This window comes from Agelaius phoeniceus, chromosome 1 (assembly GCF_051311805.1).
Source record: "Agelaius phoeniceus isolate bAgePho1 chromosome 1, bAgePho1.hap1, whole genome shotgun sequence".
Lineage (NCBI taxonomy): Eukaryota > Metazoa > Chordata > Aves > Passeriformes > Icteridae > Agelaius > Agelaius phoeniceus.
In genome coordinates, this window is record NC_135265.1 from 115,525,294 (window position 1) to 115,551,436 (window position 26,143).

The following is a 26,143-nucleotide window of genomic DNA, read 5'->3' on the forward strand; positions in this document are numbered from 1 at the left end:
TTAAATAGGATGTATTAAAAGCTGAAGCTCATGGCTGATGAGCTGTACTGCTGGGACAAACCTTATCAACATTTCTTGGGATATTGTCTGCCTAGGCAACTAAAAAGGATGCCAGCGTTTCTGGGAAAGTATTTTTTTCTTTCTTGTGCCCTGTTACACTTCAGAAAAATACCTGTGCTTTTCAATGGAAACTGAAGGAAAAAGCATGAAAAATTGCAATGTTATTTGATGGGGTGTTCAAACTGAATCTAAACTTGATGAGGAGAAAGCATTTATTTTTCAGAACTGAAGCATATCGGGAGCATACAAAGATTTTATCACAAATGTGCGTGGTAGCCATGCAGTGGGTGTCTGTGCCTCAGACAGCTCCAGATTATCTCCATGGTCCCTCTGGTTTGGGTGTGCCAGTAAAACATATCCACTTGATGTGCAGGCTTTGCAGAGCCAGCAAGAGAGAGAGCTTGTAGGTTTTACAAAGTTTTACACAGTTTGTCTGCACTAGGACAAAATTTTTTTGTTTGTTTCTGAGGGTACTTGCCGAGTACCTGATCTCCACAGGGAACTTCATCTGCTTCATGAGAAGGAGGACTAAGGTCTTCCTGAGTGCCAGACCTGTATAACAGGGACATCACTCTTTTTTGACATTGCTCATCCTCGATGTCTTCATGTTTACAGCAAGTGAAAAACCTGTTAAGGACATCTCAGCTGAGAAATGCCAGAGGAAATTTTCATTGGAGTGTGAATGAGGGCAACTGTCTCCTGCAGTAACCTGCAAACACATGACTTTTCATTGTAAATTAGACCAGTGATTTATTTGCCTCTTTATCAGGGCCAGGACAACACTATTGCTATTCCATGCTTATAACTGTACCCTCACTACTCTTAGAGTACCCCCTGTGAAGGGAGCTATGGCTCTGTACCCCAACTCTTTAACATTTTTCAGTGTTCATCCTCCTCTTTCCTCATAAACTTTGGGCAACATCATTAGCTTCTGCTATTTCATATTACCAAGGGCTTCCAAATTTGGCTCTGTCTCATGTCTAGTTTTTGGAATCCAGATCCTTTTGGATCTGCACCTCTCTTTTTAAATAGCTTGCTTACTTCCATAAGAATTTGCTGCATGAATTTCACTCTTGTCCCCTGTCTTTTCTAGTTGCCAGGCTTTCAATTATTAAGGTGTTATAAATGCTTTTGTCAAAAATCATAAAGAAGTGCCCTGGCATTTTAAAACAAGAAGTTTTAATAAGTGTATATGGATCTTCTCATACACGGGACAGTTTTCTAAAGAAAAGGCAAAAAATTACTTGCAGTTCAAAACCACGACAATTTCTCTTAACTCCGAAATGTTCACGGCAAAACATTGCTTTCAATATACAGATACTGTTATTCACTAGAGGGCACTCCTGTGTGCGCAAAGCTTGTACGGCACAGTGCAGCCAGGCAAGATCGACTGGATTAAGGATTTTGCGCTTTTATAACACTGTAATGTGAGAATGTTTCCTTCACGTTTCTGTCTTGATGTACAATTCTGTGGTGTCACCGAAAGGCGATCTTCTCATTCTGGGGGCTTGTGAAGGCCGGGGGTGGGAGAAGGGAGTGAAAAGAGGCACTGACCCCTCTGTCTTCTCTAGTGGTGAATGCTCTCGCCATAAATCACACTCCCCAGTGTGAGCGGGAAATATAAATCGCCACCATCTGGAAAAAGGTAAAGAATTAAGCACAAGTACCCTTCTGCCTTTCAAGTTTTGCCGACAGGATTGGAGGAGCGAGTGAAGAGTCTGTGAAATTGCCTCTTAGAGATGCAGGACGGAGCCGCCGGTGCTCCTCCCTCGCCGGCGGGTTCCCAAAGGGGAGGCGACCCCCGGCAGCAGAGCCCTTGTCTCTCCTGCAGCCCTCTGCTCTCACGGGACGAGCCCTCTTCTTCCTCCAGGGAATCCGTGCTGCCGCCGAGGGCTGTGCACTTGTGGTCTGGCGACCCTCGAAGGTTTTTCTCCTCCTTTCCAAATAGTTGATGAGTATTAAAAATTATATGCTCGGGGAAAAAAAAAAAAAAAAAGGAAAAAAAAAAGAAAAAGAGTGATGAAGTGCTTATATGGTGTTTCATCAATAGGTGAGGTTCCTGGTATGGAATATGCCAGTTTAACAGGATTAAGTAGCCATGAGTATAGCCGTGAGTGGGTGGGTCGGTAATACGAGGCGATCCCCGGTGCTGGAAGCAGGGAGGGCTGGCACGGCGGCCCGGCCCGGAGGCGCACAGGGCACATCGCCCCAGCAGCAGGCGCGGAGCGGGGGATGCCGGCGGTACCGGGAGCCCCGCAGTGCCGGGAGCCCCGCGCTGCCCGGGGCCGTCCCCCTGCCGCTGCCGGCAGCGGGAGCGCCGCAAGCCCGGCGGGCACCCGCTCTGGGGAGTCCCGTCCCCGCTAGGAACCGGGGGACAGAGCAGGCTTAGGTCAGGTTTATTTTCGTGCAGAACTGTGGTCTCTCCTGTTCTCCGTAATTTCGGGAGCAGCTGATGAGCTGCAGGAAAATTCAGTGAGAACGGTACTGTATGGGAGGGAAACCAGGGAGAAGAGGAAGTTGGAAGAGGGACACAAATTGTCCCAGCAGAGGTTTAGACTGGAGATTAAGAAAAAAAATCTTCTCTGGATAAGTAGGCAAGCATTGGATCAGGCATCCCAGAGAAGTGGTGGAATCCCCATCCCTGGAGGTATTTAAAGACACGTACACGTGGCTCTTGGGGACGTGGTTTAGTGGTGGACTTGGCAGTGCTGGGTTAACAGTCGGACTCAATGATCTGATATGTCTTTTCCAACATAAAGGAATCTATATGTGTGTGATGGAATGCCATTGTGCCAGAGTGTTTTCTGAAATTTAGTGTACCTGTTGGTATGTAAATCTGTGTTACATCTGTGTCACATCTGTGTCTAAGTGCCAGGCTCACAGGGACCATGATACCTTTCCCCCTTGCTCATATACCTCAAACTTATAATGGGTCATTTGATTCCTCTTTTGTCCTGTATTCTGGCCATAGTGCAGTTCACCATTCCCACAGAGTCATGCCTTCCATCAAGTAACCTGAAAATGTTGACCAGTGTTCATTTTGGGAAAAAATGAAACTGAGGTTTGCCTTAGTTTGGCTGGTAGCTAGCTATTACATCTGGTCTAGGGATGCCTGTGACACAAAGGCGCCAAATGAAGAAGAGAGTGAAATAAATAGTTCAGATGTCCTTAATATCTTCAGATGATTTTGCTGTTTCATCCTCTATTCCAGATCAGTAACAAAAACATGAAATGAGCACAGCACTAAGGTTTCCCAAACAGCCCACCTCCACTCTGGAAATCAACTCTTCACTCTTCCTAGTTGTTCTTCCATATTAAGCCCACCCTGTTTACCTATACAAGGGCCTTAATTTTCTGGTTTATAGCAGCTTAGTTTTCATAAGTGAAAACCAGCATTTCTAATTAATTTAAAATCTTAAAAGGCACACTGGAAATTTGCATGATAATAAGGAGATTAAAAAATCAGAACTTGAACTCAAACTTTATGTCTACATCAGTGCATTTCAGGACCTGGTTTCCTTTCTGAAGCTGTGAATGAGAAAGGGCAGGCAAACTTTTTAGCCAAGACCACATTCACCAAAGCTGCTTTAGAAATGGGAAGTAACCTCATTCCTAACCTCAGCAGCATTTTTGAGGATAATATCCTCTGAAGTATAAAAACCTTTCACTCCACATTGATCTCCATGAGTGAAGTGAACCAGATTTTTCCAGAAAAAGGTTTTTACCTAAAATACCAATTTGAACGCCTATTGATAATTCAACAGCCACAGGGAAGACATCTGGTGTTTCAATTGCCTGCTGCACTCAACTCAGAATCCATTGTTTCCAGCTTGCCCAATTAGTACAAATTTATTAGTTATAAGTAATTGCTAATCTTTGAAGTGAAGAAAAGAAGGAATAATCCAACATATCAACAGCAAAGTGATGTTTTGGCATTGCATGTAGTTATAATATACATGTTATTTTTAATATGTTTAAACTTGGATATAAATTAGCTATATCCTTCCTGTCTGTTTTGTGATGCATATTAAATGTCCAAATATTTGAGCTGATGTCAATAAGAGTATAGGTTGAAACTCCTTCATCCTATTTTTACACAATAAACTGGACATCTCAGGACAGGAAATCCATCCAAACTTCTTCATCTGCTGGTGGAAATAAATTGATACTCTGAGAAAGCAATCAGGCAGTGAAATGAGAGGTTTGGGTCTGCCACCTCACCTCCAGATAACTAAAATTAAATGAGACAGATCACTTGCTTACTTCTGCAGGATCATTCAGGTGAGCGAATACATTTTAGCTTAAATAAGCGAATGCTGCACAGTTCAGTCTTCAGTGTAAAGTGTACTGCAATTCTATGCAATGCACTTTGAATTCAAACTAGCACCATCAGAAATATTCATTCTGCTGTTTAGGCTCTACAAGGATAGTTGGTGATTAAAAGGAAGATGTTCATGTGTAAGCAAAGCAAATGCTATCATGTTATTATAAAGTGAAAATTAGGAAAGATTCAAATAGATTTAATTAGCATTATTTATTCTGTGGTTTTTATGTGAGAAAAAATAGGACATCTAGAAAAAATTCTGTAAATACATTTGAAATTTATTAATCAAATCTGTTTCACAATGATTGGTTAAAAAAACCAGATGAACTCCCTCTGTATTTTTAGTTCCATCAGAGAATTTTACTGGCAGGGAAGACAGGTTTTCTGCCTTTCTTAGGATTGTGAAGCAGTATTTTTCAGAGAAATTGTCCTTGCTTACAAGCACAAGCCTCTCTTGTTTGTGCTGAGAATGGTGGCAGCCAACTTTAAACACACTTTTCCTTTTTCTCACTCACCTACTCTTTCCTTGGTTCCTTTTTTCAGGATGAGAAAATTTAAGCTGTGGACCAGCAGTCAGCTAGGCATTTATCAGACTTGTAGGATCAGTTTCTGCTTGAATGGAAATGTGTATTACTAGTGAAATAGCCATTATTTTACAGAATATTTCTGGCATTACATTGTTTGGAGACACATTGTTATCCAGTACCTTTCTGATACGTTTCTCAAAATGACTGCAAACTTCTGTGTTTTTTCCCCCCCACATTTGTGTGGAAGAAGGTTGTCACTGGTATCACAGATATAATTTGTTCTGCCAATATCTACTCAGGATAAATCCCCTTTCTGCCAAATTGTTGACTCTTTCTACCAAAACTGTGACTCATGTCAGTAATTCCTTGCTGTCCTTTGCTTAAAAGCATAGTTTAGGGAGGCAAATCAAAATGCTCTTCCATACCTGAGAGTTTGCACACTGATTTGGCAAAGGTGCTAAAAATATTTTTCCATTTAGCTTTCTATTTTGTTGTTTTTCATTGGTCTTGTTGTGACTTACACTTGTAGGCAAGGTGGTTAGTTCTTTCTGGCTATGACAGGCTGAAATAAATATGGCTGGAGATAAGTATTTCTTATAAGAAAGAGTCTTTGAAGTTTTTGCCTCTTGCAAATGGGCATTATTTACAAGCCATGAGATTTCCAAAATGGACTTTTTTCATATTTGCAATCAGTGGAATATTGTTTGGCTGTTAGATTTTAGCAACATTTGGGTGCCAGAGAGCAAAGCTGATGAGAGGTGTGGTAGAAGAGCCAAGTGAAGGCAGAGCATGGCGGGTCTTTGTGCTGTAGCTCTGGTGAACACCACAAGCAGAACTTTCCTCTTGTTGTGCCACCCAGGCAGAAGGCAGCAGCAGGGCTGAGGCTCTGTGAGAAGTTAACACTGTCCTGGATCCTAGACACACCCTGAAACCACAGTGTAACAGGCACTGCTGCTCATACACACTTGGCTAAACATAAAGGGCAAAACCAGAAGTTTCCTGCTCCTTTTTCTTTCTTGGTACCCTTTGGAAACTTGGAAACTCTGAGTCTTATCCAGAAAAAGGGAAAAACTTCAATTTTTACAGCTAATTCTGCTCTTTGACCAAAGCAGCTAATATCTTAGGGGAATATTTGCTAATATGTGTTATGGGGAAGCTTAAAGTGAAGTATGTTCCAAGACTATTTATTACAGACACAGTTTAAATGGTTTTTTACAATTTCCTAGTTGAATTAGAAAAAGATCACAGACCTGCTTATTTACTCCCCTTTCCTAAATGTCACAATTTAATAAACAAGATTTTGGAAGATTTACCCCTTTAATGAATAATAACACGTAAGCAAGAAATCCTGTCCTTCCTCTGTGGCCTTCCTCCTTACTCCTGCAGCCCTGTTAGCAGGCAAGCATTCCTTACACATCATTTTGTCCAGATAACCTAATGTTCTTTTTAGCACTCTCTATTAGTGACCTAGAGCACTAGGGTAGGTCTAACTGTGTCTCAGTTTAAGGCAAACTGCCTTTCATACAACCTGAAGTTCTGATTTTATTGCTTTGGGGGAAATAAGAATGATACAAAAGCTTCAAAGAAGATTGCCAGTGACTGAACTGTCTCTGAGAAAATTTTAAAGTTGCACATGAAAAATACTAAGGGTAATTTTCTAATAAGAAAGCAAAGAAACCAGAATCAAAAAGCTGGAAATATAAAAATACTAGGACAAAAAGAAGGCCTGTACACTTAAGAATGAAACATGTACAACCTCTCTCTTGCATGAAGTACCACCTAATGTTAGATGCTTCTTTTTCATATTTCCCCAGAAAGATGACATTTCTCATTAATATTACAAAAACAACACAATGCTGCAAGTATAGTATTATCAAATTCTTCTAATTTGATAATATTGCCTTCTGCACTTCCCTTTTAGATGTTTTATCAGGTTAAGAAGTATCTGAATGCATCTCTGTTGCAATAGTATTGAAGGAGCTATTTTAAAGGTATTTTGTGAGTGGTGGAAAACAAACCACTAGAACTAATTGTTATCATCAACGTCACTAGACATGATGCCATCTCCAAGATGGAAAGACCTTTCATTTACAAAGAATGTGTGATGAGAATTTGTGCCAACAATGCATCAAGTTGCCATTATGAGTGGTTGAAGTGATTTAAGTTTTCCATTGTGACATCTCTAACAGCATTCTCAAATTGTGGGGGTTGTTCTTGTGTAGGAATTCTGTGTGTTGCCTCTGCAACTTTTTCCATATATAAAAGAAGTGGTATTTAATTTTCTGATCCTTACTTTAGTTATTGCAGTGGCTTCTGACTTTCGTATAGATGAATGTTCCTTGCTTGGAAAGCAGATTGTAAAAATGCAAATGGAAGGAAATAATTGATTAGAAAGTCATTGTAAAACCTTTGCAAAACAGGAAATCAGCTGCCATGAAATGGTATATTAAAGAATTATGTAAATTAAATAAACACCACCAGTTTACCAAGTGGTAAACAGATGTATGTAAGGCAAGCAGAGTCCTATGTAACATGGCTTAAATATTGAAGAAGAACAATTTCCTTCTAATTTCCATTCCTTCATGGTCCCACAGTGTGGTCTCTCATCTCCTGCTTTTGCAGACATGGTTAGAATCATGGGTCTTCTCTTAGTTTGTGTGGGGACTCTTAGGTTTGCCAGTCTAGCAGTCGAGGCACTCGTATTCCTTCAGCTTCCAGCGAAATCCAAGCTATAGATAATGAAGGGCTTTAGACAACACAGAAGACATCGCGTCTACCCTGATTTCTTGCTTTTAATTTATTTGCTGTCACACTCTAAGTAGCTTTCAAAGATCTTTTCAGGACTATCACACTCTCTGGCTTCTTTTCCTGTTCTGTAGGAGTATCTCAGTCCTTATGTCCTGTCACCAGCTAGCATATCATCCCAGGCAGACGGGCAACACAACAGACTCTTGAGGCCAGCTCTACTCAGCCCATTCAGCTGCAGAAAAGAAAGTATCTTTAAGTCAAATATCCAATTGGACTTTAAATCCAATATCCATCCAAAATGGATATTGGAACTCTTGACATTTAATTTGTTAACTACTTTTCTGAGAAAGAAGATACAGAGGAAACAACAGGGCAACTGCTAGAATGCCCCTTCCATCCAACAGTTCACTTGATCAATGAACACTGCAGAATTGTGGAGCTTATGAAAGCATTGAGCAATGCCTCATGACTCTTTAAATCACTGCTACCTCAGGCACTGCTGCCAGCTGAGATAATTTAATGAAGTGGAAGATCACCTGACCATTTATTTGGCTTCAGCAACAGTTCTGTGCAATAGTAGAAGGCAATTAGAGCTGTATTAATTATTTTTAAAATTACACAGTCATTCTTTATTGGCAGTCTGTAGCATCCTGAAGAATCTGAAGTATTGAACAGAGGCATTGTATTGACTGCAGAAATAGACTAGGAAAATCCATAATAGTAATCAATGTAGAATTTTGATCTGTTAATAACTGGGCTCTTTGGATTGATTCAGATCTTTCTTCCTCATTAAATTATATAAAATATTGAAAATCATCAGGCAATATAGAAAGTATAACATTTCTCTAGGTGTAAAAGTAAAGAGATGAAAATTCTTTTTCTAGTCATCATGAACAATTGTATAGGCATGAAGCCTCCTTTTCCCAGGACAGGGATAAAAGACAGGACAGTACACCTATAACATTGTTTATGCAGCTTTCAATATTTCTTTTGTTTCTCAGGGTACAAATAAGGCCAAAGACAAAGGTAAGTGACAGAGAAACAGGGAATTTCTGGACTTCCAGTGCCAAATCTATCCGTCCACAATTGTACCATAACCTGTGGGAACTGTGAACCAAACATCTTTCCAGAGAGAGGGTGAGAAAATACAAGTTACTAATGAAAAAGACTCCAAATATTGCAGGATTTGGAAATATGTTTTTCATTTTAGTATATGAAACTTGCCTCAAATTAGCTTTGAGTGTCTTCTATAAAAGCCATCCTTCTAAGATAATAGATGGTGATCCAGCCTTCAGAAAGATGGAGGTTTTTATGGAAATGTTTTCAAATTTAATGAGGAAATGTCAATTCAAGTGATAAAGAAGAACAGGCTATCAATTTCTGGGAAAGTCCAGTTGTTTCCTTGATTTCCTGCAAGTTGCATCTCAGTGTCTCTGGGCTTTTATTACATGCTTAGGTATATAAATGAGGAACTTGAGCAGCTATGAAAATTGTAATAATGACTTACAGGGAACACATAATGAATTTGGGTGGAAACATTAAACTCTGAAGTAAAAGAGGAACTAAGTAATGTAGAAGAATGAAATTAATGAGAAATCAAAGTTGCATATCATTGCCTCTAAGGTTTATTCAAAGAGTTAGATTACAAAGTGACCGAGAAGAATTCAGATGTTTCTTCATAAAAATGCTTATAATTTGAATATGATTAATGATCTTCATAAGATACACAATACTGCAACTTCCTTTATATGAAAAATGTGCTCTGAAGGGCTATGCTGTACCAATGGGCATAGAAAAAGTACAAGAAACTGACATCACAGATTATCTCACTATAGGTGCAGCAACACAGGCCTTTCTTCATCAGTTTTGCTTAGAACAAGGAGTGAGAAAACGATATGAACAAATTAACATAAACTATTGTAGTCTCATTGGCAGCTTCTGTAGTAACAGAATTTCTCCTGTAAAAATGTTTTTGTCATGGAGGAATTACAAATAAGATAAAAAGCCTCAAAGAAAGGACAGGATTCTCAGGAGTTGTTGGTAAGTCTGAGATACTTCTTAAGTGGCGCACTATATTTCAAAATATGAAGATAATTTCCCATTAAAAAACATGAACACCATTCAAATGCATCTTCTGAACTTTAATAAGAAGGTTTTGGCTTACAGTTTTAGAATTGTATTACTGGATCTATCACACTTCTTTTCTGTATGAAAAAGAAACTACACCCCCCAAACAGCACCACCATCAACCAACCCCAAACCTCAAATTTTTTCCTGGTATTTTCATGGAACAGAGTGAGTTACTGATTTCTAGGACTGATAAGAAGATCTAACAGATCACTGTGAGACTTAGAAAGTATAAGCTTTACAAATTCTTTCTTGAGACAAGCAGATTAGCTTGAAAAGAATATGGAGCCAAAAGTGCCCTTGGCTGAGGTTGCAGCAATACAGAATAAGGTTCTGCAGGGTGGCTGTGCAGAAAAGCTGAAATACAGCTTAGAGAATAGGGTATTATTTCCTTTGCACTATTCTTAACCTACTCATGTCCTGCCTATATGGTTGGTTAATTTACAACTGCAGATGTAGGTGGTAAGGTAGACACACTTCAGTTAAGAAAACTGAAAACAAGAAAGGCATCCTTAAAAGTGAGCCCTCACATTGAGCTCCTTGCCTGCAAATATTTCATCCTGAAACCTTTAACACTTAAATGATGGATAGTCCACCATATATTAATGTCACTAGCATGTGAGACTACTTCAAGTGGGAGTCTTGTTTCACAAATAATTTTTAAATATATTTTTCTCATCTCATGACCCCTGCTCTTAAGCTCTTACGCTCTGAAGCACCAGCAATGAAATTATGCATGAAGATGTTTGAGCTCTCAATATATTCCCAAACATAATGTCATGTCAATTTGCATTGACTCCTGTAATCATACTTGAAAATGATAATAGATCTAGAGCCAAATAGTAACATTCATGCAGAACAAGGGAATCCCAATATTCAACATATTTGCCTGCAATTGAGAAAATGATTGGTATTTGCAGGAAGTAATTTAGACTTTGCTGTCTCATTAATAAGAGGAAAATAATATTTAATTGCTCATCACCTAGAGAGTTTTAAACAATATAAATCAATAAACCTTGCTTTCCAAAGAGCCAAACTTCAGATAGCTTTTCCCTTCTCTCAGAGAAAAGGTTCCCTGTAATAGCTACTGGTACATGAAAGAATTTATTGAATGCATACATGCTTTGGAAACACAGGGATTTCAATAGTGTGTACTCTAATAACTATTTGTATCTGGGAGCTTGTAAGTACGAGTTTAGTTAATTGAATTATGATGGCAAACATGGTCAATAGATGACTGTTAAATGTTTTCTGTAATTCCTTAAGGTTTTATGAACCAGGCTTTGTAGATTCACTATTTGGCTATGCAGTTTATTTGTTTTTGAATTAAGATAATTATGAACATTTTATGTTAGCATTTTCTGAAAATTTACATGAGGATTGATGTTTATCAATCAAGTACTAGCACATATTTTGTGTAACTAATCCCCAAACTTCTGCTATTGGGGAATTTTTTTTTCTTTAGGACCCTTATGTTGTAATTTCATTCGAAGACAGTTGAAGAACATGGGTGTGACTTCTCTCCAAATACAAGGAGAGATTTCACGTATAACTTTCCAGGTATTCCTCCTGTCTTCATTTTCCCATGATTTACAACAGAATTGTGTTCCACACTAACAGGATACCTCATTGAAACTTCAGTCTGAAAACAGTACAGTCTGTGCAAAGATGTTGCTTGGTCATTCAACACAATACCTAATTTATTTTAGATTTTAGTGAATTTTCAAAAATTTCTCAGAAAATTGCCAAACATAAAGGCTTAAAAGACAGTTGTAAAGAATTAAATGGCATGCTGGCCAATGTAAAATAGCATAAAAGAAGTGAATTTTTTTGCCAAGAAATAAATAAGACTTAAAATTATTTTTTTACTAAAAATGTTAAATTAGATAGCACTTGAGATCTTCAGAATACTTTTTGTTTCAATCCTTTTTCTTCTGAGCAAAGGCTTCTTCCATGCTCTCAGGGAACTTGACATAAGACTCAAGGAATAGCACTACTTTTCTAGGAAGGAAACTGAGGAGACAAACATTGAATTAGCCTTTTTTTTTTTTTTTAGATAAAGGTACTCTGTAAATAAAGAAATGACAAATACATTATATGTGCTCAATACTTCTAATGTCTGCTAGTAGCACATTTGGCACTTCAATGTTATGAATTGGGAAAATGAATGACAGACCAAGACATTTTGTGAAATCCCACCCTGCAGTGGTGGCAGGCACTGGAAGCAGACAGTGCTAGACCAGGCATTGCTCCCAGTGTATCATCTCAGGAAAAATTTTGAAGTTTCTGCACCCAACTGCAGCTTAAAGCATTTCTTGGAGACAGAAGAGGCCAGAGGAATGTTATTCACCTAGATTATTGAAAAATCAAACCCACTGTTTCTTTAAAATTGGGTACATATAACTGGATTGATTGCGGGAATATTAACTAAAGGACTGTTTGACTAAATGCTCCTGCTGATTTTACAGGCAAATGGCAAAGGAAAGAAGGTAATGCTAGAAGACAAGTCACGTGCTTACATTTTGAGACCAAGTAAGTATACAGATGGAGGCATGATCAGATAAAATTTCTCCTTTTTAATTGCATCCACGATCCTACTGGCTGCATACTCTGGATCATAAACAGGAAGCAAACAGGGTCTTCTGTAAAACAGGAAAAAAGGGTTGTGAAATTTTAGAACTTTACTTTCGTGGTAAATACACACGCATACATAATTGAATAATGTATGCAATTTCCCCTTCCCCTCACATAGTCTTGAAAAGGAATCTCCAAATCCTTTTGTTCCTACTATCATCAAAATAAATTGAAGACACTTTGATGATGTTGTGAATTTAAGGACTTTTTTGTAAGCTGACCACAATGAAGTTGATGCCCACACTGATTGCAGCTTTGGAAACATCCAGGCTTAGCCATACTATGTGCTGCTCTGTGCATCATTGCTCTCCAGCAGATGTAAGTGCTGAGGTGACAGCTGAATAGACCAGGACCAGGCTTGTCACCAGCCAGGAGAAGGGCTCTGCTCTGCATACATATGCTGCTGCACGGTGAAGAATGGTGCAAGCAGGAGCAGAGCACTGAAAATCCAAGATCACTGGTCCTGTACTCCTGCAATGGCTCATTCAGTGCTTGCAGCCTCTCCTATCAGTGCAGCCACAGAGCCACCCAGCAGATACCATCACCACAGCTGTTCTCACTCAAAGTACAGTCCCTGCCAGTGCAGACAGTTAATAAGTACAGGTCATGGGTATCTTGACAGCCATAAATGTAATTATACTGCCAAAATTACTTGGGGCAGAGAACATCAGCGCTCTCCTGACAAATAAGGTTCCCTGAACCCTTAAATACTGCTGTGTATCCCCAACTGTTCCTTGACTGTGAGGTTATTGCACAGTTCTTGTTATTCACTGTATGCAAGACTTGCATTTCTTTATGTCTGTGCCAATAGGGCAAAAATACTGAATTGAAAATCAAATCAACCAACCAAAAACTGAATATGATATACCCAGTGAGTGGCAATTATTTTTTATAGATGAAATAGTACAAATCAAAGCTTTACTTACGCGCTTTTGAAGCCTTTGCTTAACCTGGTACTAATAAAATAAGGGCAAATGATTGTGGTTTTAATGCCACGTTTTCCTCCATGATACAGTTCTGAATTTATGGCTTCCATCATTGTAATGATTGCAGCCTTACTTGCTCCATAATCTAGAAAGGGAAGAAAAGAGAAATATCCAAAATTTTAAAAGCACCACAATAAAAGCTATTTATAGAACTGATTTCTTTATAATACCATTTAAGCCACAATATTATTTACTTCTATTATTGGCAGTCTTATAATTAGTATTTAAAGCTCTGGATATTAATGGCTCTTCTCTTGAATGATGCACAGTTGCCTAAGGATAAAATGAATCCTTTTCAGAGGAGGTTTTTTTCTTTTTTTTTTCAGTGCACTATAGAAAGATATAGGCAAATGAGCTTATTCAGCATTTTATGTAAATTTCCAGATACTCATATACCAACCAGGCATTCTTTCAGTTCAGAATGTCTTCAACTTTTAATATCATAGGCTACATTTCAGACAGAACTATTTCTAGTAGTAAAATAAAAATACCTTACTTAAATGCTGCTTCGGCCTATTACTTCTGATTTGCCCTGCAACTACAGCACTTTTTTGTTTGCCCAGGAAGACTCATCTGATTTTTATTGTTTGATGAATGTATGGAACCCCATCCTTGGAGATAATCAAAACCTGCCCTCACATAGCCCTGTGCAACCTAACCTAAGCTGAGCCTGTTTTTATCTGGGGATATGGAGCAAGTGACCTTCACAGATTTCTTCCCACACAAATTATTCTACAGTTTTCCAATTGTTAGAAATGAATTTAATACCTTACATGTAATTTCCTAAAACCTTTTCAAATGTGTGTGAAAATAATTGCTAGATACAATGAAGTCAAATTTTGCTAAAAGACTGACTCCAAAGACTGGCATGAGAAACAGTTTGCTATTCTTCAGGAGTTCACTCGCAGTGAATGATGGGACCACACAGCCTAAAAATATATACCTGTATATAAGCTGTAAAAGGTTGTAATGCATGGATGGGAAGGACTACTCTCATGAGCCTTATAGTTATATGATGAAAGCTGAATGTGATTTGTATTATCAATACCAAATACTGATAATATATCAAGGTAACCCCTAGGTAATAGATGGCAAGTAAATGCTACAGTAACACCATCAATCAGTAGAAGAAACAAGAGATCCTTATTACACTGAAGTTCAAGTTCTCACAGGGTGACCTCAGAGATAGAATCAACATGTAAGAGAGGCTTGAGGGGAGACTGGGAAGCAGACCCAGACTAATGAAATAGGCTAGACTATCAGACTGCTGTCCTGAGGGAAACAGCTGAGAATACTGAGCTTTAAATAGCTTAAACCATACTTCATTCAAATTAATTTTATTGAAAATTATGCCAGAATGCCTTCTGCACTTGATAAACCAACTGAATGTGTAGTTCCAGGTTACAACCCTTGTGTGTCTTAGGTCTCTGAACATTCACCTGCAGAAAAATTGTCATGAGAAAGCACTACACAACCTGTATGCAGGGCTCCCTCCCACTGCATGTGTACAAGCAGAATTGTCTTTTTTTTTGTGGAAAAAAGATAGTCTGCAACCAGACAGTAAAACCTGCAGCGAGCTCCCTGTGTTGCTCAGGCATGTGACACCATCACACTCCAGTACACCATCACCTCTGGAACCCACAGGCTCTTGTCAGTACAGGCTGCTTAAGCCAAGCATTTATAAGGCACACAAGAAAAGTGATTAGTATGTAGATCTATTTTGTAATGGCAGTTGACAATAATTACCTGACTGCCTGTAGAGTCCCAGGAATCCAGCTCCACTGGCCGTGCTAATCAGGTGCCCACGGTTACAGGCCACCATGGCTGGAAGAAAGGCCTTGCAAGTCTAAAAGAATATAAATACATTTATTTTAAAATCCCCTTTATAAATAGGCATAACAAAAATGTTTCTTTCCAAAATTAGGTGGTACAACCTGACTTGCTTTCTGGGACTTCAATATACAAGAAACCCAAATGATATTTTATTTCTGTAACAATTTTTAAATGAAAGACAACATTTCCTTGAATGTCTGCCTCTGTCTGAAGATCTAACAGCATTAAAAGCATCTTATTAAAAGCAGTAAAGTTTGTATTTTCTCTGCTTTCCTGGCTCCTGAGTTTGTCTATTGCTAAAGGTTTGGTACACAAGAGGGAGCTGGAAGTCAACACATTAAGGAGAGTTCAGCTGTCTGTGGGTCCTTTTTGTTACAAGCCGAACTGCCGGACAATTCCAGCGGTCCAGGACATCACTGTGGGTGATACGAACTGGGAAGAATGCTAGTGTTTTACAAAGGGGGAGATAAGAAAAAGAGACAAGAGCAGTAACATTTTTTTTTCAATAGCTGAGGAATCCTATTAGACTTCAGATGTGAGGGCTAAGTACATTGCTGTCCTCCTGCCCTGGGTTTCTTCAGACCTTTCAGGGGTAACATCTCTCCCAGTCCATTCTCCTCAAGTGTTTGGAAGAATGATGCAGTGTGACTGGGGAATACTTAGAGAACTTCTATCTGCAATGATTATCCATTGAGAAATGCCTTTTAACAAAGGAGTTGCAATGCTGTATTGCTCCCTGGTGCAGGCTGTTCACTCAGGCATATAAACAAAAAATGCAAGAGGGGCAATAGTAACACTCTCTCACAAAAAAACTCTCCCAAATCTACTGAGACCCCAAATAACTGCAAGTTCCTCCAGAGGTAAAAATACCAAAATAAATTTTTACTAGCTGGATTAGTTTTCTATGTATTTCAAGCAGATGGTGACTAGGAATGAAAGCACAGCCTGAAGGGCAACATGTGCAGCATAAAATCATGGAATCATTTAGGCTCCAAGAGGCCTTTAAAGTCATCGAGACCAACTCTAAGTGTACCACTGCTAAGTCTGCCAGTAAACCATGGTTGTGTCTCCCTCAATGCTGCAAGTCTCTTAGGCAAAGCCTTCAGATGCTTTGGAAACATCAGGAGCAGGGAAGTCAAATGCCATCATGTCAGCACTCTCCTTTCAACCACAGCTGTTACAGGTAGGGTGTGTTCATGATGCAGCTCCACAAACTTTGATTTACCTGAGTGCCCCGGCAGGTTTGTGTTAACATTGCTGAGACATACTGGGGAGACTGTCTCAAATTACAGGATGATCATGAAAACACATATTCCCCCAATCAAGGTCCTTCACATCCCTATCCCAGATGAGTTTTTAAGATAGATGCCACCATTGTGGTTTTCACACCAAAATACTTGTCTGTACTTTTTGGTCACTCAGGAGTAAAAATCCCACAAAAACTTTACCCAGACTTGAGAAAAGAAGTTGATTCTGAAGGTCTTTTCAAAGTCTTCATCTGTAAGATCACAGAACTTTTTCCCAATCAGTATGCCAGCATTATTGATTAGAATAGTAACATCCCCAACTTCTTTTCTAACCTGAATTAAGAAAAAAAAAAAAAAGATAAACAGAAAGCTTTAGAAGGTATCCTTGAGTCTTGTGCTTCATTTATGAAAATGTTTAGTAATATTTGCAATAATTGATATGTATGAAAACATAAGTGTGCAAGAATTGTTGTATTGCATCAGATCAAATTCATGGTGGAAAGCAATGAAAAAAGGACCTGGGCTCTAAGTCCTCCTGTGCGCTCAACTTTTCACATGGTCCAATTTAGGATCTTTAGAGAGGTATAAGATATCTATATCATTGTCTTTAATATATCCCAGTGGTTCTCCACCCTGCCCTCCTCCCCAAATTTGTCTAATTGCTCCCTGAACTCTGGAATACTTTTGGCTTCCACAGAAACCAAAGGTAAAATGTTATGCAGCTTTAGTATGCAATGTAAGCACACTTTAACTGCAATCACAACACTTCCAGTCCCCTATTTTTGGTATTGTGAGAACCTGCATTCCTCTGCTAAGCCTGCTCCCATTTTTCCATGTAATTTCTACTGAACTGAAAAGAATTCAGCTCAGATAACTGGGGGATACCATCCTCTGAGCACAATAGCATCTACCATGAAATAGACAGATAAAATCATCATTAGCTCCATTTGGGTTTGTTTTCAAAAGATTTTGTGCCATGATTTGGATTTGCACCAAAGCAGAAGGCCAAGATTTACTTATAGTATGAAGAATAAGTCTCACAGATTTCTCTGCTAAAGGTAGATGATTATGTGTGGTCTCAAAAATTATGACTACAAAAACATTAAAATCCTACATATGCTGTTTTCTGGCAATTTGGAAAGAGGTGATTGGATCTGGTGCACCAACATTTGACCTTCCTTTTTCTCTCTCAGGGAACCTTAGCATTCAGTGAAGATTTGTTTGACATTTCTCCAGCTGTGTCAGGTTTAGGCCTTCTCATTGACAAGTAGGGCTCAGATACTTGCACCTTTCCACCTGCATAAATGAATGCAAATCTAGACACTGTTCACTATGGCAGGATTACTCAATTCTTCCTTTGAGGAACACATCTGCACCTTCTCCCCACTCTTTTAACTGCTGTGTCAGTCCATATGATGATCCTCTTTTTCTTAACATGACAACATATCTTCACCAATGGCAGCATTTTATTTACCATGGCATCAGTTGTCCTGTTTACTCACTACTACAAAATATGTGTGAAGCTTGGCTTCCATTTAGAAAAAGTCAGGATGATTATTCTATATTATGTATATTTTTAGGTGTCTGTTTATTCTTCTGTTAGCATAATTTCTACTAGTTTTCTGTAAGACAGGTTCATAGTGTGTTTGGCTCTCAAGAGAACTTCAAAAGGCTCTCAAGTGCCTTTTAAGACTGGCAAATTTACTGTGCTTTATTTATTTAACTATGCTTTGTTCCTTGCTCATCTGTTGTAGCAAAATACACATTCTGCATTTCTAGTCCACCAGATCCATGTCTGATTTCCTTCAGAATTCCCAGGTGGACACCTCTTGTTCCTGAAAATTAGTTGTTGCTCACTTGATCAATTTATTCCAAAACCTCTTCTTTAAAGACTTCAATGGTCTCTTCTGTTTCCTAGAAGCAAAAGTTACATTCTGGGAAAATAGTTATGCTTTGCAGCAGTGAGTATACCAAATAAAACCAATTAATTTAACTTCCTTGCTATTGCTTTCTCTTCTGTGTCCAAGCTCAAGTCTTTTCATATTACCAATCAAAAATTTGCAGGTATTTCCAAGAGTAGAGGACGTTCATATTTGAAAAGCTCTTCATCTAAGAAATTTTTTATCTCCACCAGGACTGAACAATACCTGTAAATATCTGTGAATATGTTGGTGTTGTTAACAATAATTTGACACCTTAACAGCAATTTTAAAATGTTGAACTGCTCTTTAAGTTTCTGTTGGCAGGTCAATCTGTGCACTTCAGAATAGTGTTTGCTGATTTGGGCACAGAAAATTCCACAGGTTGGAGTCCTGTGGCTGATTTGGTTAATGTGTTTGGAGATTGAAAATTACTGGAGGACACAAAACAAAACTTTTGAGACTCTGCTAACGTAAGAGCAAACAAATAATTTCAAAATGTTCATTTATTTGTCTACAATGTGAGTGAGCTGTGGCCCACATGCTACTTACAAATATGGGTAAAAGAAACCCTTGCTGGTTTGAAATCATGGGAATTGCAGTTCCAGACACTTACAGATCCTGAATCCAACTTACCTTTTAAAAGTACTTTTCCTCAGGAACATTTCTTGAGGAAAAAAGGTGTTTCAAACTTTCATTACCTTGCTCAGAAAGACTTTATCTGATTTGGTTAAAATTAAAAACAACAACCACAAAACAAAAAGCTGAGTCCCCACTATGTCCCCACCTTTCCACCCACAACTCATAGAAAATTAATATTACATTTCAAGTCTATTCTGAAACAATCTATCAACATTCACATCATAAAATAATTTAGCTAATTTCTCTGATGTATGCCTTCAGACACAGAATGTCAAAGATGTGGCTTGAGAGTCATGTATATAAGCACATACATTGAGAATTTAACAGAAGTTTACACCTGGATGAAGTTTGCGGAGTGAGTAACTGGATTATAAGTGAAGTTACACTGAGAAGCATTTTCAGGCAGTTTAAGAAAAAGTAAAAATTAATCATGTTAATTCAATTTCCAATTTCTGAACTCTGACAATGTTAATAAGGTAATAGTTTGCAAAGCACAGGTCAGCACAGCAGAAGAGTTTCATTGAAAATGGAGCTCTTTACCTTGTTTTCCACCTGTATTGATCAAAAAAAGACCTGAAGCTGAATCATCAATTTGACTGGAGACTAACCACATCCCAATGACATGTCTGAAAACATTACATCCCACATCACCCTTAAAGAACTATAGTTTCCTTCCTAAACAAATAGGCAAAGGAAATAATCCCCCTTTCACAACATCCACTGATTGTTCTTTTCTTTTAAAATTATTTGTTGATATCTTAAAGAAACTATAAACTCTATATATGTTAATATATGGAGATAACCTCTGCTGCAGGCTTTATGACACTCTTAATATAAACATCACCATCTCACAATGAAGAACAGAAATGGATAAATCTCAACAGAACCGATTAAACCCAGTTACTTTGTTGCAACCATAGTTTAAGTTCCATCTAGAAACTATTCAAAAGTAGAAAGACATTACCCTACATGATAACTTCCCTCTAGGCATGGTTTCTAAAAAACCAATAAATTCAATAGGATATTCTATTAGAAAGAAGCAAAAATGCAGATCTTACCTTGTCTGCCTGTTCATAGACCTCCTCCCTCCTGCTGCAGTCACAGTGGTAGACAAACACCCGGTTGGCTCCATTTTGTTGGGCCAATCTGCTTGTTTCTTTGTTACCTTCATCATCGATGTCCCAAAGAACCAAGGTTACTCCCAAAGGAGCCAATTTTAAGGCAACCAGCCTTCCAATCCCATTTGCAGAGCCAGTAATAAGTACTATTTCACCAGCAAAATATTTTTTGCGGAGAGAAAATAAACAGAAGGTGTTCTCGATAATTAAAAAAATAAAAAATTTCAGGTACTGTAGTAACTTCTGGATGCATCTGAAGTTGAACATGATTTCTCAGGAACAAGCACCACTCTTCTGTTGTGCAAACCCAGAAACACAACACATTACAACAGTGGGATATTGACTGAAAAAAAGAAGAGGTTGACCTTTAAACAGCAAGTTCTTTTGCAGTGTTCTTCTGTTCTGACACAAAATATATTAAAGACTTGTTTTGTGAAAGCTACCTTACTAGTAGGGGTAAAGCAATTGCCTTCCTCTAGATGCTACAGACCTGTTTGATTCCAGGTTCCTCACCTTCCAACTCTGCTTTTAAAAACGTTTAGTAACATACATTTTAGGGAGGTATGTTACGGCAATAGCACTTTGTTTTCGCAGCAAGCTGATGCTAGCTGAACAAAAAGCACTGAACACACTGGTGCCACATCAACCTTCGGAAGGAAGGTGTCTTCCTTAGCAGGAGCCGTGACCTCTTTCGGAAGCCAGACAATTGGAACGTTCCCACACCCTGTGTGTTTTCCAGTGCCGGGCGGCCGAAATCACACCACGCATTCCCATTTGCAATTGGCCAGCCGCGGGGAAAAGCCTGGCCCTGGCACTTACGAGCCTTGGTTTTCATCCTGCTTTAGGCAGCACCACTCCCTTTTCAGTGTTTGACACGGGACAGGAGAGGCTCAGGAGGAGAAGCGCCCGCACATCCCGGCGGATCGGATCGGATCGGATCGGATCGGATCGGACCCGTCCCGTCCCGTCCCGTCCCCTCCGGTCCCGTCCCGGTCCCTTGGCCTCTCCCGGCCCTGCCCCAGCAGTCCCATCTTCGCGCCCTCCCTGCGCCCGCTACCCCCGCACTCACCGCCGGCTCCCGACTGTCCCGCAGCCGCCTGCCCGCCGGAGCAGGGCTGGCCTGGCCCTGCCCTGCCCGCCCCGAGGGCTTGGCTCCGTGCGGGGGCGGCCCGGGGACGTGCGGGGTGCGGGCCCGGGCGGGCGGCGCTTCCCGGCTGGGCGGGTGCGGGATGCCGGCCAGGCCACCGGCTGAGGGTAGCGGGGTGCCTTCCCGAGGGCACCTGTGGGGCGGCACTGCTGCTGCTGCTGCTGCTGAGCCACGGCGGTGGCCCTCCTGTTGGGCCGGCCCGGCCAGCGAGGAGGCTCCCCTGGCTCCATCCCGCCCGGCCGAGGGCTCGGAGAGCAAGTGCTCTCTCCTGCGTCTGCTGCTCCTTCGCATGAGGTACCAAGCTAAACACTTAATTTATATAATAAGTTACTGCTTTCCAGCTTGCCAAGCTGGGAGCAAAAAGGCAGATGATGATTGTGTGGCCCGTAAAACAGTGAATCCCCTGATTATAATTTCACACCTTTGAAATTATTTTTGTGGGTCCGCAGTTTCCCATACGTGAATTATCCAACTCAAAAAGTACAGCCCCACACCACTGTATCATCAATATTTTTGGATGGAAAGCCACACACATACTTAGGTCCATATGAATGTGCTTCTCCTATGGCATCAGCTTGTATCAATCACCATGATGTCTTCCACATATTGTTTATGTAAAAAGGCAATGAAGAGAACACTACTGAATTGGTGTTCTTTGCATTTCAAATGAGTTACATTAGAGGCCTTGTTTATTGGCAAGTCATAAAAGGAAAAAAATGGAATAAACTCACACTGTGCTCTGATGTACACATCTGTGTTGTATACACCATTCAGATTACAGTATATGGGAATTCATAAGGTATTTTTCTGTTGAGCTGAGATAAAATGGTAGCTCAGAAAATTTGATGTCATTTACACCAAGAAATACAGTGTAAAACTATATGCTGTCAGTGTAAACAGTTGTATGGAAAGGATGTGTTTCCATGCACAGTTAACTGTTGAATATTCTATGTAGGTGCCAGCAAAAGGGAAGCTGAAATACTCACACTGAGGAGAGTGGCAGGTCTTTAAAGCCTCGGTGTGCTGTGGTTCCAAACAAGGTGCCAAGAAATGCAAAATAGGTGGGTAACCTGACTCCAAGTGTCCCATGCTGTAATCAGTAATTACATGGCAAAAGCAGCAGATTACGGTGGGGAAGCTGAGATGATTCAGCAATGAATTCCTGGTTATGAAACAATTCAGGGAAGATGCTTGTTTATTATGATGACATTTCAAGGTGAACAACATTGGTGAGGAATGGTGTTGCAACCAGAACTTCGTAAGCTGTAAGTTAACAGGAGGAGCCTGTTTCCAAAGCACGTCCTTATGCAAGGATGCAAACACATGACTTCCTTGCTCTTATGCTGAACATACCTAAGGAGCAGCCAGCTATCATTCTATTTGTGATGAAAATGACAATGATGATTAATAATTTATATATCTAAATTAGATGCTTTGGTGTGGTAATGGAATGTCACAGCTCGTCGCTATCTTGAGATAAAGAGTGGATGTGGTAAGTGACAAGAGTCTTGGGGAACACAGAGTGATTTAGGATAGCTTGCATTCCACTCACTGCCAGCTGGATTTGATGATTCATTTAGAGAATTGTTTATCATTTTGAAATTAGGTATTTGTGTGGCTTTTTGTCTCAATTTTGTCCCAGTGTTTCAAAACATTGAATTTTTTTGTCAAACAGAAACTTATTCTCCTGACTGATGTATGCACTGTAGCTGGTCTCTAACCCCAAACTTATCTTTGTCTGCATTAGCCTTGAATTTGTACCAAAAGCTCAATTTCCTAAGTGATAGTAAGAATACAGGAATGAAATTGTCCACATTTAACTGCACTGGAAAAAAAAAAAGAAGCAAAAAACCTGCTGCAGCTAGTGAAGCCATGGAAGTAATTCTGTGAGTGATATTTTTATTACTGACCTTCCAGTAACAAACCTTCACATGTCTGTCATTTGGTTTAATCATAAAAAATCTATTAAACGTAGGAAACAGGGCAAATGCACAGATAGATCAATCTAAAAGTACATCACTAATGATATTGAGAGCAGGGATAACCACATAACCAAGAATGCCTAAAAATGACAGTTCACCAGTATGTTTATTCACCTCTGTACACTTTGTATATACTCCATGTTATGAGAAGTTAAGAGACATTGTAAGAGGCTGTTGTGGTTTAACCCCAGACATCAACCAAGCCCCATGCAGCCCTTTGCTCACTCCCCACAGTGGGAACAGGGAGAGAATTTGGAGGGAAAAAACTAGAAAACTAGTGAGATAAAGATAATTTAATGTGGAAAGCAAAAGCTGTGCACACAAGCAAAGCAAAAGAAGGAATTCATTCACTGTTTCCCATGGGCAGGCAGGTGTTTGGCCATCTCCAGGACAGCAGGGCCCCATCACATGTAATGGTTACTTGGGAAAATAAATGCCATCATTCCAAACATCCCTCTTCCTCCTTCTTCCCCCCACATTGTACACTGGACATGATGCCATAAGGTCTGGAGTATCTCCTTGGTCAGTTGGGGCCACCTGTCCCAGCTGTGTCTTCTCCCAGCATCCCATGCACCCCCAATACACTCATGGCACCAGGAGAAGAAGAAAAGGCCTCAGCTCTGTGTAAGTCCTGCTCAGCAACAACAAAAGCATCTTTACATTATCAGCCCTGTGTTCAGCACAAAAATCCAAAACCAAGCCCCAAATCAGCCACTGTGAAGAAAATTACCCCAGCCAAAACCAGCACAGAAGCATGTCAAATTAAGCCTCTCAAGTCTATCAAGCAAGTCTATTAAAATAACTCACTCTCCTTTTTTTATGTGTGTAAGAATCAGTCAAACACATATACTAAAATCTACCCATGTAGTGAGGGATTTGGCTGAGATTTTCTCATTGTGTAAATCCTCTGGCATACTTGAAATTGTCAAAGTGATAAAGCTGACAGTATTTCAGTATATTAATGTATATACTTGTGTGACGTGTGAAATTGTCATGGCTGCTAATGACCGTGCATAGTAATTGTAAGTATAATTCATTTTATTGGCTGGCCTTTTGATTGGTAGTAAAGATTAGGGTTAGATAATTACTCTTATCCTCAAGCCAGCTGGACCTTTTGAATATTTCTGGTGGATTATACATTGATCAGTACTTTTTGTTACCAAAAATGTGAAGATGCTTACTTGCAAGGTGCTGAGATGAATGGTATTGAAAAGTATTTTCACAGCTGAGTTGCAATAGATGCTTTAAATATGTGTTATAAATTACTGTTAATTATTATATCCCACAGCTTTTAATAAATGGTTATTAAGTATTTTTCAATATGTTAATAAATCATTCATATATTATCAGCTTAAAATTCCACTGAACTAAAAAGAAAAATATGGATTTAGTGGAATAAGATTACTTTATTAAAGTGCTTGATAAATAATTACCTTACTGGGAAGCTGAATGACTTGGGTTTGTCTTTTTAAAACTTAATATAAGCCATTCACATACTGCAAACAGATGTGACAAATTCCTTGATAAATACAGGCAAGAGATATTTTAACATTTTCTGACAAAACTCATTCCTGCAGGGTCTAACAGTTCTTTAGGTCTCTGTTGAATTTATGGAAGAATTTTATTTGACATTCAGAATTGTTTGATATCATATCAGTGCTAATAATTAATGTAGTTGTTCAAATGATGTGGCAATTTGCATTCATATGTTTGGAGGAACAGAAAACCTCCTAAATACACATAATTCCTCAAAAGGTGAACTGTTTAGCACTGGTAAAGACTGGTGAGGAAAAGAACCTCTCTGTAGGTCACTAGCATTTGTTGAAGTTAGTGAATTAATATCATGAAAACAAAATGTATATAAGGACCCAGAAAGAAGCACATAGTGTCTGTCTGTGATAGTGAATTGTCATGTGATTGACATTTTAGAGTAATCCAATATTAAATACAAGATGACAAGTGGGAATTCCTTACTACACAGTGTATGTGACAACCTTAACTCTCCAGTTTTAATAATTTTAACTTTCAGAATGGCAGGAAAAGCTCCAATTGTTTACTGGGTGAAAACATGCTTCTGATCCATAGAGGTCAAAGGCACCGGCCTGAAATCTCACCAGATAGCTATGTCTTAAAATCTAAGTAATAGTTTTATTAATTCATCAGAAGGAAATCCTCAGCACAAGTTCAATGAATCCTGTGGATCTGTGTGTATTCCTTCTGACAGCTTTGGCCAAAACTCAGGACTACAGGGGAGCACCCACTAGGCAAAGCCCTCTGCAGCGAACCTGCCATCCTACCTCAAGATGAAGATCAGAGGTATGCAGGAAGTGGCTGTACACCCTATAAATGGGGAAGAAAAGGAGTTCCAGCTCAGAAAACTTTGATCTTGTATCCTGAATCAAAGCATGTGTTGCTTGCTTTCCAAGGAGTAGTATGGAGCACAGAAGACCTCCTTTTCTATGTTTTTTTTCTTTTTTCTTTTAGTTGATTCAATATACTTCATCACACAGTCAGCCAAACTAATTTAATCTCTACTGAACTAAAAATTAGTAGCTGCTGTATGAGGTAGATGTTGTAATACTGCTGAGGCATGATCCAGGGGATAACTATAGGCTACTGCAGCTGTGGGAGGGTATGTACTTAAGAGGCATGTGAGAAAAACTTTCAATACTCTAAAGCAAATCCTTAGCTAATGAATTTAAGCCATCCTACAGTGAACCTGCAGAGCCACTGCAGCTCTAGAGCTGTGGAGATGGGCAGGGATCCCTCTTCAGGCCTGTGCATGCCTCATCCATCTTCTAAGATGCTGCTTATCTGGATCCACATCTAACCCTGCAGCTGCCTCATGT

At 39.4% G+C, this 26,143-nt stretch overlaps 1 protein-coding gene across 1 annotated transcript; it reads right to left on the reverse strand.

The window, feature by feature from the left end:
- Window positions 1-11,591: 11,591 nt before the first annotated feature.
- LOC129127522 (epidermal retinol dehydrogenase 2) lies at window positions 11,592-20,432 on the reverse strand. The gene is made up of 6 exons (XM_054644212.2): window positions 20,106-20,432; window positions 16,688-16,819; window positions 15,153-15,252; window positions 13,347-13,491; window positions 12,306-12,428; window positions 11,592-11,799 (listed from the first exon to the last, which is right to left on the reverse strand). The coding sequence occupies exons 1-6, from the start codon at window positions 20,430-20,432 to the stop codon at window positions 11,706-11,708; spliced, it is 921 nt and encodes a 306-aa protein (XP_054500187.1). The 3' UTR covers window positions 11,592-11,705.
- Window positions 20,433-26,143: the final 5,711 nt, after the last annotated feature.

Excerpts from the sequence above, each read along its gene's own strand:
- LOC129127522 (XM_054644212.2), bottom strand. The coding sequence starts at position 20,432 with ATGTTCAACTTCAGATGCATCCAGAAGTTACTACAGTACCTGAAATTT. Across the intron at positions 15,253-16,687 it reads ACTTCTTTTCTCAAGTCTGG|ACTTGCAAGGCCTTTCTTCC; the intron begins GTAAAGTTTTTG and ends ATATTCTTTTAG. Across the intron at positions 13,492-15,152 it reads GGGACTCTACAGGCAGTCAG|ATTATGGAGCAAGTAAGGCT; the intron begins GTAATTATTGTC and ends TTCCCTTTCTAG.